The sequence below is a fragment of the Meleagris gallopavo genome, chromosome 1, assembly GCF_000146605.3.
Source record: "Meleagris gallopavo isolate NT-WF06-2002-E0010 breed Aviagen turkey brand Nicholas breeding stock chromosome 1, Turkey_5.1, whole genome shotgun sequence".
NCBI classification, from domain to species: Eukaryota; Metazoa; Chordata; class Aves; order Galliformes; family Phasianidae; genus Meleagris; species Meleagris gallopavo.
In genome coordinates, this window is record NC_015011.2 from 53,844,672 (window position 1) to 53,856,219 (window position 11,548).

Consider the following 11,548-nt stretch of genomic DNA (forward strand, 5'->3'; position numbering starts at 1 on the left):
TCACACCAAGACAGTCAACATGGGATATTCCACATTCCACTTCAGCTTGTACTGTCCAGAACTGAATAGTCACATCCCAGTTAAGCTCTACTCGCAGTCTGGTAGATGAAGATAAATAGAGAATGGATGAAATCCTGAGCAAAAGTTCAGAGTAGAAGAGAGCCCAGGACCTTTTCTGGCAGCAAAGACATCCAGGCAGAATCTCATGGGGCTGAGGACTCCCATATTAGCTGTTTATTTCTCCATCTGAGGCTGAGGTGATTAATTTCTCTTTTTCACAACTAATTGCTCAAAACAGTAGCTGTCCGAACACTTCAAGCTGGTTCTTTATTGTAAAGGATATATTGTAGGAGGTCTCTCTTTTCAGCTAAAAGGCTGAGGTAAGAATAGGTAGTGGTGACTGCTTGCAAATAAGAGCCTCAATCTAAATAAACCTGGCTAAACTCAATCCAGAAAATTTCACTCTTTCAGCATGGTGCCAGCAAGAAAAATGTCTCCAGATGACTGCTGACTTGTCACTGAGTGATACAAAGCGTATGGGGCCAAGTAGAGGTCGTCAAATACCTGGTGCCTCTTACCTCCCTGCTTTCAGCTCCTTTGAGACAGAAAGGAATAACAAAACCTGCAGGAGGGGCAACCAGCTGTGCTGCTTTGAACAGCCCCTAAATCATCTGTAAGCAGTTTCTGGGAGCAAACAGAAGACTGTAGGAAGACTGTAGGGAAGGAGCCTCTTTCCTCCTAACAACTTAGCAGATAAAGTTGAATGAAGCAGCATGTGTTCATATATACAGCATTCATAAAGTTTTTCAGCTATTAGGATTTGAGACATACAAAACCTAGAATTCCCTTCTTCCATCTTTTTCTCCTACTTTGTATTCTCAAATTAACCTGTCTGCTTTCCAGACAAATTCTACCTTCATGGGAAAACATTAGTGTTTGGTCTGGAAAGCAGGTCTACATGAGACCAAAGTTTAAAACAGTGGGATAGCACCAGCCTTCACGATAACAGAGCTGCTAGCTCTGCTGCTGTAAGTTTTCTGCACTTTCAAGAATGGAGTGGCTTCTACTCCTCCAAAACACACGCTTCAAGGAATCAAGCCAGCATTTGAGACTCCACTAATCTTTGCTGTCTTTGCAGGCTATGGAAGCATGTAAAGACGCAGGCTTGGCAAAGTCTATTGGAGTATCCAATTTCAACCGCAGGCAGCTGGAGATGATCCTGAACAAGCCAGGACTAAAGCACAAGCCTGTCAGCAACCAGGTATGACCTCAAGCCAAGGGCAGCGCCTGCTGTGGTACCACTGCCCAGTAGGGAAGATAGAGGCAACACGATGCCTATGCAGCAGGGTGATGCTTTGCCACAGCTGCTGCCCTCTATATAGTGACACTTTCTAGCTTGAAAATTTTACTCATCCTATCTAAGCTCAAGATAAAACTTGAAGGTACTAGAACAACCACTCTTCTCAGTTCCTGTTTCAGGATTATAAAATTCATGCTTCTATGTCAAGCTCCATAGCCAGGTTAAATCTCTGCCATGTACTTTACTTTGCATCCAAAAAGTTCCCAAGACAAACCATTTGGGGTTAACCAGTCCTCAGTGAAGCCACATTTACCTCAGCTGACACTAAGCCTAAACAACCCTAAATTTCAGAGACCCTGGGACACTCTAAGTTTCCCGTGTTAACAGCTATTAGACGTAATTCCTTTCTCTCTTCTGCCTTTCCTGTAAGATTTTCAGTAAGAATTGGAGAAAAACATGAATTAAAAGGGAAAAAAATAAATAATAAAGCAATCAACTGGAGCTGAACAAGCTTATGAAGATGATAGATGATATCCAAGTTAATCATAGTAGCAGGGCTCAGAGCTGGAGAGAGGTGGCAGTGACCCATCCAAATGCTCAGTACCTTTGACAGGCATTTAGCATCTCACTGTATTTTCTAGAAGTCACTGGGAAACTTTTCAGACTCATCTGGCACAGATGATCATCCACATTAGCAGTATCAGAGAAGAGGTCAGAGACCAGCTGAGACCATCTTCCTATCCCCAGTGCATGGTCTGGAGGGCTGGAAATGGCACAGGGCAGAGCAGCCTAAAAGAGGAGGAAGTTCCAGCACCCTTCATTGGTACTAACATTTCCAGTGGCTGCAAAATTCAGTTGCTGCTCACTGAGTGCCCCTAGGACCGCACTGAGCATTCCTGCTGCTTCATGGGGTCAAGAAAAACTGGGCAAAATATTAAACCCAGATTAAGGCAGGCAGCCAGAAAGCATAGATGTGCCAGCCAGCTCCAGACTGCTTTCAAACAGATGTTTCTCTGTCACTTTGTAGATAACCCTTTCCCAGAGACAGAGAGCACCTCCAGAAAATCCCTTCCTGTAAGGGAATTAGGGACAGTATTTGCAATATTGAGAGGGCAGGGTTCATAATGAGATCATACCCATTGTGGAAATATCTCACTTTTTGCATATACCTGCTCACCTTTCTATACAGGACAGCTTCTGCCAACACTTACCCTAAAAACAACATCAGATTAGTCATCCTGATAAGGCAGAGAACCAACGATCTGACCCATACGAGATGGGTTGCCTTCTCAGCCTAGTCAGTCTCCCTCACCTCCACCTCCCCACTTATTGCCACCTTTCCACTGAGACCAATACAAATGCCCTACAACCAAATTATAATCATAGATGTTGATCTGCTGCCCACCAAAAAAATAAAAATAAAAAAAAAAATCCATCACCCAGCAGTATACCATTAGTACTGTAATCAAATTCCCATATTCATTAACGTACATATATCCTCTCCTGAAAGCCAAGAAGTCATCTTCAATCTGTAGCACTTACAAATACTGCAACATCATCTGCTTCCGTATCTAGTCTTACTGATTAAACATTCTTTTTATGTTACTTTTGTAGGTTGAATGCCATCCCTATTTCACCCAACCCAAACTCTTAGAATTTTGCAGGCAACACGACATTGTTATGGTTGGGTACAGCCCATTGGGAACCTCAAGGGATGAAACATGGTAAGTGCCCATGTTTTTCCCAAATAGCAGGGCCATCATCCTGGAAAGAAATAATAAATCTCCACTGACGGATCTGTGTGAAATGCCTTTTCAGAGTAGTTTTGAATTTGAGTGTCTAAATATTACAGTTGTGAATGTAAACTTATAACATTCCTGATGCATGTTTTCATCAAAAGTGCCAGGTGCCTGTATGGGAGGTCTCCTTACAACTCCTCTGCCAGAAAGAGGCTGTGGAAGTCTCCACCGAGAAAGTAGAAAATAAGCCTATGTTAGGATATGACATAGGAAGTTTCCTTTGACAGTCAAATCTTCTCTTCCATTCTTCACAGTATTGTCCAAAGGTGCAATATTCTGCCCATGAATGAGTAGATACTTGTATGTTTTAATATTAAAAAATAGCAAGACTATGTTTTTCCTCAATTCTCTTCCAGGGTAAATGTGTCCTCCCCTCCTTTACTGGAGGATCCCGTGCTGAATGCCATTGGCAAAAAGTACAGTAAGACAGCAGCACAGGTTGCATTGCGTTTCAGCATCCAGCGAGGAGTGGTGGTCATCCCAAAAAGCTTCAATCCACAACGCATCAGAGAGAATTTTCAGGTAAATTTGCACTCTAATGGTACAGAAAATAATCCATTTACTCTGATTTAGCCGCTACAAAAGGCAGTTTTCCCATCTACTTCCATAGATGGAAAACTTGACCATTGTTAGTTTGATTCTTTTTGACACCATCACTTAATAACACTATAGTATGATAATAACAGAGCAGAACAGAGAAAGAATTCTGATACCCACTACTGCACTGAGCAGCACAAGCGAAACAAAATCATTTGTTAGATCCATAGCCCAAGAATTGCTGTCTGGAGGTATTCAGGGATCACTGCCCTGTTCTGACTTATCTTCAGCTATGGGGTAGAATTACACAGGGATAGTGCTGTATACAGGCATGCCAAAAAGGCTTATAACCATACTATTTGAAAACAACTGGCTTGACCACTCCATCCACTCCAAATAAGTGGAAGTATTTTTTCCTGTGTAGTAGAGTGTGCAGCACTCTACCTACACTGCTATCCACTTTCTCTGGCAATGTATTCCTTTCAAAGCTAATGGCCCAGTACATGCCAGACTAGTTCTCTCTTCTTGGAAAAGTGAATAAGTTCAGTCACATTCGATTATGTATGTCCTCAAGATGTCCATATAAATGCAAGCAGGTATGGATTTGGGAAGAAGAAAGGGGAAACATTTTTCTGGACTTCTGAAATCTGGAGCATATTAAATGTTATCTGTGACAAGATATTGTAACTCATTCTCAACATTTCCTTCCCATAGATCTTTGACTTCTCTCTCACTGAGAAAGAGATGAAAGAAATTGAAGCCCTGAACAAAAACGTTCGTTACGTGGAACTTTTAATGTAAGTCCAGGATGAGTCTGAAGTTCTCACCAAACATTCTTGCTTTTTTGAGGAAGCGTTTTCTTTTTAAATCTTCTATTAATATTAATTTTTGTATAATCAACCTTATATTATGATAGAACTCGGAAGTAGGAGCTTTTTAATGCAGTCTGAATATGTCTCAGATCATTCACAAAAATAAGCTTGCAACACTTCTGAAAGCTCAAATTTCAAATGCCCACCTAAAAGATGATGTCTGTTTCTGGCTATTCCATCTCTACAACTCCTTGATCACTATGTGTTATGATAGCTATCTCAGTCAGTCACAAGCTGTAGTATTGACCTTCTTTAACCACCAGTGTGAATACCAGCTCTGATATTCAAATAGGAGTACTTTCTTGTCCTTCTCCTCCTTCCCAGCTTCTTTCTCAGAGCTCAGCTAGCATTCAAGTATTTAAGTATTATTGCTTATGAATTGTAGCCCTACTGTTTCCAGAGACAATTTATCCTAAAATGATACAGAGAAGAATAATTAAGAGCAATACCATAAAAAATAAAAATATGCAGTATACAGCTAGTTTAAGAAGAGCTCTGCTCCTTCTCCCTTAGTAGCTTCCCAGGATACCATTAGCCTTCTTGGCCATAAGACCACACCATCGGCTCATGATCAACCTGCTGTCCATCAGGATACCCAAGTCATTCTCCACAGAGATCCTTTCAAGCAGATCAGCCCCAACCCGTACTTATGCAGATGGTTATTACTCCCCAGGTGTAGGACTCTAAATTGCACTTTTGGAACTTCACAAGGATCCTCTGCCCAACTCTCTAACTTGTCCAGGTCTTGCTGAATGGCACACAGCCTTCTGGTGTGTCAGCTGTTCCTCCCAGTTTCATGCTGCTGAGTTTACATTCTATCCCTTTATCTTGATCATTGATAAAGATGTTAAACAAGATGGGATCCAGTACTGATCCCTGGGAAACACCACTAGCTATAGGTCTCCAACTAAACTCTGAACCATTGATCACAAATCTCTGAGCTCTGCCAGTCAGCCAATTCTCAGTTCGTCTCATTGTTCACTCATATCCCATACTTCCTAACCTTACCTAAAAGGATGTTATGGGAGACAGAGTTAAAAGCTTCGCTAAAGTCAAGGTACACAACATCCACTGTTCTCCCCTCATCTACCCAGCTGGTCACAGTGTCATAGAAGGCTACTAGATCAGTCAAGCAGGATTTCCCTTTGGCAAATCCATGTTAACTACTACTCTTAACCTTTTCTTCTTCCACTTGCTTGGAGATGACATCCAGAATAAGTTGTTCTATCACCTTACCAAGGACATAGGTGAGGCTGAATCTCCTGTAGTTTCCCAGCTCCCCCTTCTTGCCCTTTTTTGCCTTGCCTTGAATTTCCTCCAGTCTTCAGGCATCTCTCCTGTTCTCATGTTGAGTTCTATCCTCTTGTATGAAAAGGAGAAAGCCACTTTCTAATTCATTTCTTGCTGCTTGCTCTAAATCTTAAAATCCAAAAGTGGTTTATCTCCACCTAAAGGCTGCACTGCCCTAGAAGGCTCAGGCTGATCCAAATCTCTTTTGGAGAAAGAGGCCATTAGTTTTACCTCGAGCTTAAGTGTACTTATAATTTATGACCAAACTATGCTTTCCCCTTTTCAAGGCATTCAGTGTGTAGCCAAACACTAAAGCAATTCATGTTCATATATTTCTCTTGTTAGCCTGGGTTATCTACATCTTGCCAGTATGCTCAAGCACTAATAATAATGAAAACCAGGAGAGCAGCATCAATAGCCCTCTAAAATGTTGACTGTTGCTCAAAAGATAGGGAAAATGGTGCAAAGGAAAAAATAAACCACTTACTGTGATAAACACAACAGGAAATATTAACTAAGTTAAAAGCATCGTAATAGAGTTCATCTTTCATATTTAAGCTCTGCAATGCGCTCTGAAGCTTTAGTTTCTTACAACTTAAATTAGCCTTCAATTAATTAGCAGCACTTAGTTCCAAAAAGCTTCTCACAAATGGCCTAGCAAATACTTATGCGAGTTTTGGTACTGGAAATCATTTGATTTTACAAGCCCAGGTTAAGTTAGAACATCATTTAACCTTTGTTAGTGAGAATATACATTAAAAGTAACCCTGGTGCAGAAAGAGCTTTTTCCAGAAGCAAAATTAGAGGAGATAAATGCCCATGGGAAGAGAATCTTACAAGGTCACTAATCCAAAGCCAACAAATGAAGTGTTTTGCTTTATTAGACTAAATTTAGTCACAGGAGGCTACTTAGGACAAGGAATGCAGCATGTATGGGATAGACACAGGCAACTCTCTGTTTCACAGAAGTGCCATGTTTGGGGAAAGTGCTACAGTACAGTCTGGCCTCAATCAAAAACATAACTTATTGGAAAAGTAACTTTGCTATGTAAGGAACAATTAAACCTATATCTACTCAGTAATATGTTCTTGAACTAAAGCATCTGGAATTGATGCTGCAGTGATGACTTACAAGCCTAGACAGATGCCTTATTTCATCCAGAAATAGGTATTTGAGGAGGTCAAACCACTATATAGAAAAATTTCTGGTTAGCCAGCTTTGTGAAAAACCTTCCACTGTTGCAATTCAAACACCAGCAAATGGAAAAATACAACTTTCCTGTAACTCTTCCAGTTATCAGCTACCATGTGCAAACCTTTTGTTCTGATGGTGTGAGTAAGCCCATTGGAACAGGATATTACATAAATTGGAATGAGTTAGCAAGTTAGACATCTGAGCAAGAAAAAAAATCATGAGATAGGTGTAGTCCAGAAAGTCTTAGTCTGAAATGGTTTCTTCATCCCTTAAGAAATCTAGAAGTACTATTTTGACAAGATTTTTGTTAATCTGCTGAATTTACCTTGTTTATAGCAGAGACAGGGAGGACATTCTTCCTTACCAGTTATTCCAAGCTACATTATCTCCTTTGAATGAATCATTTTGGTACACAAGAGGACTCTGATCTTTGAATATATGTGATCTGAGTAGAAAGCATGCTCCATAGATGGAAACTAGATATTATGACAGTGGTGGCTAACAGACTGTCAAATTGTCATGTTTTGGTTTCAGCATAAAGTGTTTTTTTGAGCCATCTCAATCTGTTAATGTGTAAACAATTCATCTTGGCCGAATATCAGAATGAAGTGTTTTGACACAACCAATTCAAAATACTTGATGTCTTCCAGTCAGTTAATTCAATATTGTGAAATGTATCCTTCCCAAATTGGAACGATTCACGTATGGGATAAATGCCAGTATTTGTTGTGCTCTGTTGTAAGGCAAGGCAACCCAGCTGCCATGGTGCACCTGACAGAGTTCTTCAGAAATTCTAGGTTTTGCTAGCGGAAAACGTTTGTCAAGCCAGGACTTGTGGTTTAGCACCATCTTCTAAAATAAATAAAAATAAAAAACATTAAAACCCACACTTCCTCACTCAAATACCTTTCTCTTGCATTGGCCATTAGCAGACAACCAGTGTTATTTTTCACCTGCATTTTACCCTCAGAACTTACCTCTTCCCTTTTATAGTGTTCCTGGACCATGCATCTTCCTTGATAATGCAGTATTTAAGATGGAGCCTGAACTGTCTACATGAATATCCCTTTCATTCCTGAAAAGAGTCATCCTAAAGCTTCTTCGTACACTCTGTTACTGGTGCTATTAATCCGGCAGTGCATCTGCACCTCAGCTGAGCTAGTGGGTTTTGAGGAACAGGGACAGCCAGACTTAGTCTGGATATGGCAGCCACTCAAAGAAATGACCAACTAGACCTAGATCTGAAATGTGATCTATAGACCTGAAAAAACAGTCCTTCATTATCTTCTCCTTAAATGCACAGGTGTACTGTCAGCTCTGCAGGGATGATTATTCAGGGCAGACAGTATCAGAATCACAGAATGGTCTTTCAGTAAGGCTTCCTCTCTTCAGGAGAGAGAAGAGCTTTGCTCAGCACAGCATGAATACATCAGTGAGGTGATATCCCAGGAGACTCACTTGTTCAATCTGACCTCTCCACAGGTGGCGTGACCATCCAGAATATCCCTTCAATGATGAATACTGAAAACAAAGCGTCCAGGCAGGTTCCTAATCCAAGACGAGATTTGGCTGAAAGAAACCCAATGTTTGGTGCTTCCTTTTTCTGGGAGACTGTTCAAATCAGCATTAAAACTATGAAATCTACCTCTTGTTGTCTTATGAGTTGCTTTTTTATGCTGAAGAGCAGATCTGTGTAAGCTGATGAGTGTAGGTTTTTGACCTAAGAGGCTTCAACACCATGAACACTGAATTTGCAATGCTGACAACAAATAAAACTGAATATCTCTCGAGAACAAACTTATTCATTCAAACCAAAGTCTTCATTCAAGGGCACATTCTTCATCAAATGTGAAACAAGAGTTTCTACTTCAGTAGATGTAAAACAGCATCATATTTTTTCCACAGTTCAGGTAAAAGTTAAAGGCAGGGAGCTAATTGGATTTCAAGTCTGTGCGTGTGTGAATATAAGTACCCATTCATGAATGGAATGAAGTCTATTTTACCCTGACCAGAGTATTTGCTGACACTCCATTCAGCTAGTTCAGGCCCAAACACATAAGCACGTTTATTTCCCTTCTACCTCAGCTGAGGAGCATCACTGAATCACAGACCAGCCTGTGGTTTTACATGTGAGCTGCTATGCAAGGATGGTATTGCACAGCATGCTGCATATGCATGTTACAGCCATCCTGAACCTATCATAAATACTTTGCAAAAGCCTTGTCTCCTTAAAATAAAAATCCCTAAACTTTCTTTCTTGTTCCATAAACTGTGATTCACAAAAGAAAATTTCTACTTTGGAGTACTTGCAGTCCTTTAGCTTTTAGGCAAGAATATTCTGAATTCGTAAACTAATTTTCAAATGAGGAGAATATTGTCTTTGTTAAATACCACACTTGACCATGCTTTGAGATCATAGAGAACAAGCTGATCCTGGAAAGAGGTAAATATAAGACAGAAGGAAGTAGTTTGAAGCCTAGACATTTCCTTCCATCTTGTACCTGGCTGTCTGCAACATATGGACAAAAGCATGGACACCAGCATGATGACAACTAACTCCTACAACATGGAATTCTTTCAGAACAGCTCTTTGCTACACTAGTTCCCAGAAAGAACAGACAGCTCTTCCAAATGGATCTCGTGCCAGGCCAGCCCAACAAGTTCAGTGGGTGCCTCTAGAGAAGCCAGACCCCTCATAGGGTGATAGCCTTTACATATCATTTACAGATCCATTTATAAAGCTGTGACAGCAGAGGCATATTCTGTATGCTTGAGGTTACCCAAGGACAATTCCCATTTTATTCCATTACATACTTATACCATAGAGAGTGAGAGGATAGATCTTAAGAGGAGAAGGAACAGATACATTCAGTCTTCTGGTGTTACATCATACCCAAGGTCAGATGGAGCTCTGCAGGATGAAGCACCATCACAGCCCAGCTTTGCCACCCAGAAGAGATGAGAGCCTGGTCAAAATCCAAGCAAAAAATGTAAAGTGCCAAAAGGGAACAGGTAACCACCACACGTAACGTTATTCCAGTTGCTTCATTATTAAGTTACTTCATAAGAACAAACCTTAAATAGAGCTATCAAGGCTCAACTACCGAACAGTAGCACTGTACAGATTTTTGCACTGTAACCTGACCAGATGCAGGTGTCTGGCCACAGCCAACATTCAGGCCAGCTTTGGCACAGGTCTTGTTTTGTACACTGCAAATGTCAGCCAATGTCCAGCTTAAATGATCATACTGGCTTTTTCTCTGCTATCTACCCCTCCAGACATCCTCTCCCAAAACTGAGGCATGGCTCTGGGTTCTAACAGAGCTCCTTCATGTAACCTTGTAAATGTGAGTAAAGACAGAGAGACTTCAGGAAAAGCCCCACAGTCAGGTCATCAATCTGTACTGAGTGAACAGGCAGAATGGAGTGTGAGAGCTTGTCTGGCCCAAGCAATGCCAGCAAATCCCTTTTCCCTCTGCCTCCCCTGCCTCTATTTTAATAGGGCTCTCCTCCACATTGTCTAGTTTGAATCCAACGACAAATATTCAGCTTCTTCCCAGGGGCACATGCTCCCATATTCATTCCCACTGGTTATGAAACTGCTTCTGACGTGTAGCCTAGTTTTTCCCTTCATTTTGCTCAGTTTCAGACCATTGATTCCCATTGTTCTCCATCTTACTCTACAAATAAAAGGCTCAAAGGAGGGAAAATAAACAAGCCTGCAGATGGGGGCTTGGGAAACACATTCCACCAGCCAGGGCACAAAAAGAAAGAGAAAAAAAAGAAAAAAAGAACAAGCCCCACATCCAATCTGCTCCCATCTGGCATGTTGAGGCATACTGAGCATACTGTGTGGTGTAAATCACATCACTCAGTGCAGCCCACTGCTCAGCTCCAACCAGAAAGCCAAGCATGGGGGGGCTCAAGCCTCTGCTGCTCTAATAGTAATTGCACATGGCAAGAGTAGATCAAAACATACACTGGAAAAACTCACTTGCTGTTACCATAAGTAACCTGAATAGTTAGTGACTCTTCCTGTAGCTGCAAAGTGAAATGAAATCCAGGTCAAGGAAGACTAAAACAGGATATACTTCATAAAGCTAGAGGAAAACATGAAGGTGGAAAAGAAAGTGACAAGTTGGAATAAGATTCAAAATGCTCATTTCACTCATGACCTAAACAGAAAACACATTTGCCTTTTAGAGTGGAGTAATCAGCACACAGTTAGGTACTAGCGCAAGTTTTCTATTAATCGTTTCTCAGCAGTGCCATATTTTAGTCCTTACCAACTTCCTACTCCCCTAGAGCAAAAACCCCAGCTTATAAAGGGCTTTGAGAGTCCAAAAACCAAAAGAGTTCGTTTTAATTTTTCAGTGCCAGACAGACTCCTCAGGGAACCTTAACTCAACATGCATGAGCAATAGTCACAACAGGACAGCACACTGCAAATAAAATGCAAAGCAGAACCAAATGGAAAAATAAAAAAAAAAAAAAGGCGAAGAAAGAGGTGGAAATAAAAACACACATGTGTACAAACACGCAGCAAAGGCACCAC

At 41.0% G+C, this 11,548-nt stretch overlaps 1 protein-coding gene across 1 annotated transcript in view; it reads left to right on the forward strand.

The window, feature by feature from the left end:
- Window positions 1–8,637, forward strand: part of AKR1D1 (aldo-keto reductase family 1 member D1) — a 34,294-nt gene extending 25,657 nt beyond the window's left edge. Inside the window, exons 5-9 of the mRNA XM_010712931.2 lie at window positions 1,139–1,261; window positions 2,915–3,024; window positions 3,456–3,621; window positions 4,351–4,433; window positions 8,476–8,637. Of these exons, the coding sequence (XP_010711233.1) occupies window positions 1,139–1,261; window positions 2,915–3,024; window positions 3,456–3,621; window positions 4,351–4,433; window positions 8,476–8,518 (525 nt within the window). The 3' untranslated portion in view covers window positions 8,519–8,637. The remainder of the gene's footprint in view (window positions 1–1,138; window positions 1,262–2,914; window positions 3,025–3,455; window positions 3,622–4,350; window positions 4,434–8,475) is intronic.
- The last annotated feature ends 2,911 nt before the right edge of the window (window positions 8,638–11,548 follow it).